General features: G+C 44.0%; 1 protein-coding gene across 1 annotated transcript in view; it reads right to left on the bottom strand.

The window, feature by feature from the left end:
• Positions 1-2113: 2113 nt before the first annotated feature.
• The window catches only part of LOC104496417 (protein Wnt-5b), a gene marked incomplete at its 5' end in the record, with an annotated part of 8904 nt that continues 8287 nt past the window's right edge, over positions 2114-2730 (bottom strand). The window contains one exon of the mRNA XM_010139526.1: positions 2114-2722. Coding sequence (XP_010137828.1) covers positions 2264-2722 — 459 coding nt within the window. The remainder of the gene's footprint in view (positions 2723-2730) is intronic.

The raw sequence follows: 2730 nt of genomic DNA, 5'->3' as shown, positions 1-2730 counted from the left end.
GACACATTAACAATGCCTGAGGGTGTCATATACAAATAGATGACACCTTTAAGTACTGATGCAATAAGGATGAACGTGAACATGAGGTGAGGGTGGTGGGAGGAGAGGTCTTTTTTAGATGTATCCAAGGTAGAGTAAGTTTTATTACTGGGCTAGAAACATATAGTATCCCAGGAGTGAATAGCTCACACATTTAATCCAATCTTGGGCTCAGTCCAGCTCCCACTGAAGTTTAATGGGAGTTGGATCAGGCCATTGCACTCACATTTTTTCCATGCATGGAAAACTATTTCCGTTACTTTGAATTACAATACCACTGGCTTTGGATTTTATATAATAAAATAAATCTAGGCCACTGTTTATATTCCAAGAAACTGCATTCTGGGATGCCAGCAAATATATTGCCTGTTGGATTAAAAAAAATAAAATAAAACCTGGACACATTGGTTTAAAAAAACAACAGCTCCTAATTATTAAACATAATTTTTCTTCCTTGTGCTTTTCTGGAGTCCTCAAATATTTGAAGTATGAGAGGTACATATAAATTCTTCTCCGGTGGTTGAAATGGTGGAATCTGTAAAACTGCAATGCTTTATAAGAAACAGAGGTTTAATATAGAAATAATTTTTATGACTGGCTCTTTGCTTATTGGCATATTTTGCGCATTTTAGAATTTACAGGAAAAATAAAACACCCTTGGAATGTCAGTAACAAAGGGCATGTATATTAGCAAACCATTACATTTTGGGGACTGGCTTCTCTTGATTGTTCTGACTGCAAATGAGCTCTGCAGACGCTGAGAAGCACAGGAAATATCTTGTGCTAGAAACAGCATTTGTTCCCTGCTTTATGAATTGGATTCTACTAAAATCCCAACATGGTAAGACTGATTAGCAGACTTTGGTAATGCCTTCTGCCCTAGTACAATTTTATTATACTCTTTATTACCAAGGAAAAACACAGAAGGGCTTCCATCGGTGAACATATGCCCACATTCTTAGAGTAAACATATCTGCAGTTAGCTTATGCCAACCAGGACCATGGCCCCTGGGCTCTGAAACACAGAGCAGCAAAATAAAAGGCACCTCACCAAAAGAATAAAACCAAACCACACAATAGACAAGCAACGAAGGGGAAGAAATGTCATTGAGGGGTGTTTAATGTTAAACTATACATCTGGGTTGGTGGTAAGGAGGATTTAATAGAGCTGAACAAGGTGACCACCTGCATTCACTTCAAAGAGGAAAACCAGCAGCATTATGAGGCGTGCTTATGCAGTCATGTGCATTAGTGTGCAAGCAGTGCTGCTTTCTACTGACAAAACATGATGTATATTGCCTTTCCAAACATCTCTGGGCACTGGCACCTTCTCCTCTATATTGACAAATTAAGTTTCATCATGGGATTAAAAGGGAACTAAAAAAACCCAGATGAACCTGCTTTAGCAGGGGCCTTGGACTAGATGATTCCCAGAGGTCCCTTCAAACCCCTACCATTCTGTTATTCTCTGTGAAATAAATCCCCCTGGAGCACACAGCCCCATAGTCTGAGCCAGACAGCCTTTCCCTTTGCCCAGGTGGTACAGAAGAGCTAGGTGCTGGCTTCATGGGATCTCCCTGGCTGTGCAGTGGTCAGCCATAGGTCACACCTTCCTCCCTCACAACAGCAGGTTGTAAACCTTCCTCCACCACACTGTGGTCTGTGTAGTGTCTAGGAGTGGTTTACAGGACTGTGGATTTTATGCCCACATCCTTGCAGAGGAGCCTTACCTAACCTTCCCTCTCATGTAAAAAAGCCCTTTAGAAGGCTCGAGTATTGTATTCACACTCCCCAGTGGGGTGGCAGGGTTTGAAACTCAGATAACTAGGACTCACCCATGTCTGGCTGTAATTTCAGCTGTGCAATAACTCTGCATAAGGCTGAGATTCAGCAGTGAGAGAACGGAAAGAACCCACTCTTCTCCTTGCTGGCTTTGTTTCTGTAACGAAATAGTGTGTGCTTGTGTGCAGGGGGGAGTTCACTTTGTCAGCACCCCCTCAGACTGTTCACCCTGACTGTAACATCCAAGGGGAGATCCACCCAAAGACAAACTCCCCAATGGAACTGAAGGAATGGCAAACCAGCTGGCCTGATGGGGGAAATTTCAAAACCAAAATGTCTCTTAAATAAGCTTCTTTATTATCATCATCTGTTTATTTATACAAATATAAAATATATTTATATAGATTTATATAATATAGATTTGTTGCTTTGGTGGCTCCTTTCATTTACAGACATACTGGTCAACGATCTCTGTGCACTTTTTACACTTGACATAACAGCACCAATGGAACTTGCAGTGGCAACGCTCCACCTGGACGCTCTTGAACTGGTCATAACCCCGTCCGCAGCACATCAGCTCACACCCATCCATGCCCTCTGAGGTTTTGTTGCACAGTCGGCCCTGGGTGCCCAGAGAGCCAGTGGTCTCATTGCGCAGGCAATAGTCTGGGCTGGGGTCGACATAGACCAGGTCCTCTTGCGTCGGCATGTTGAAACGGTTGTTCACCAGCTCCAGCTTGCCCTTGCGGCTGATCCTCATGGCAGCAGCGCTGTCGTACTTCTCCTTCAGCAGGTCACCCACCTTGCGGAAGTCAGCCAGCTGCAGCCAGCAGGTCTTGAGGCTGCAGGAGCCCGACACACCATGGCACTTGCAGGCCACGTCCGCCAGCTTGTACACGGCCTGCAGGA

Source organism: Buceros rhinoceros, unplaced genomic scaffold (genome assembly GCF_000710305.1).
Source record: "Buceros rhinoceros silvestris isolate BGI_N320 unplaced genomic scaffold, ASM71030v1 scaffold34857, whole genome shotgun sequence".
Classification (NCBI taxonomy): Eukaryota; Metazoa; Chordata; class Aves; order Bucerotiformes; family Bucerotidae; genus Buceros; species Buceros rhinoceros.
This window is presented reverse-complemented; position numbering and strand designations above follow the sequence as displayed.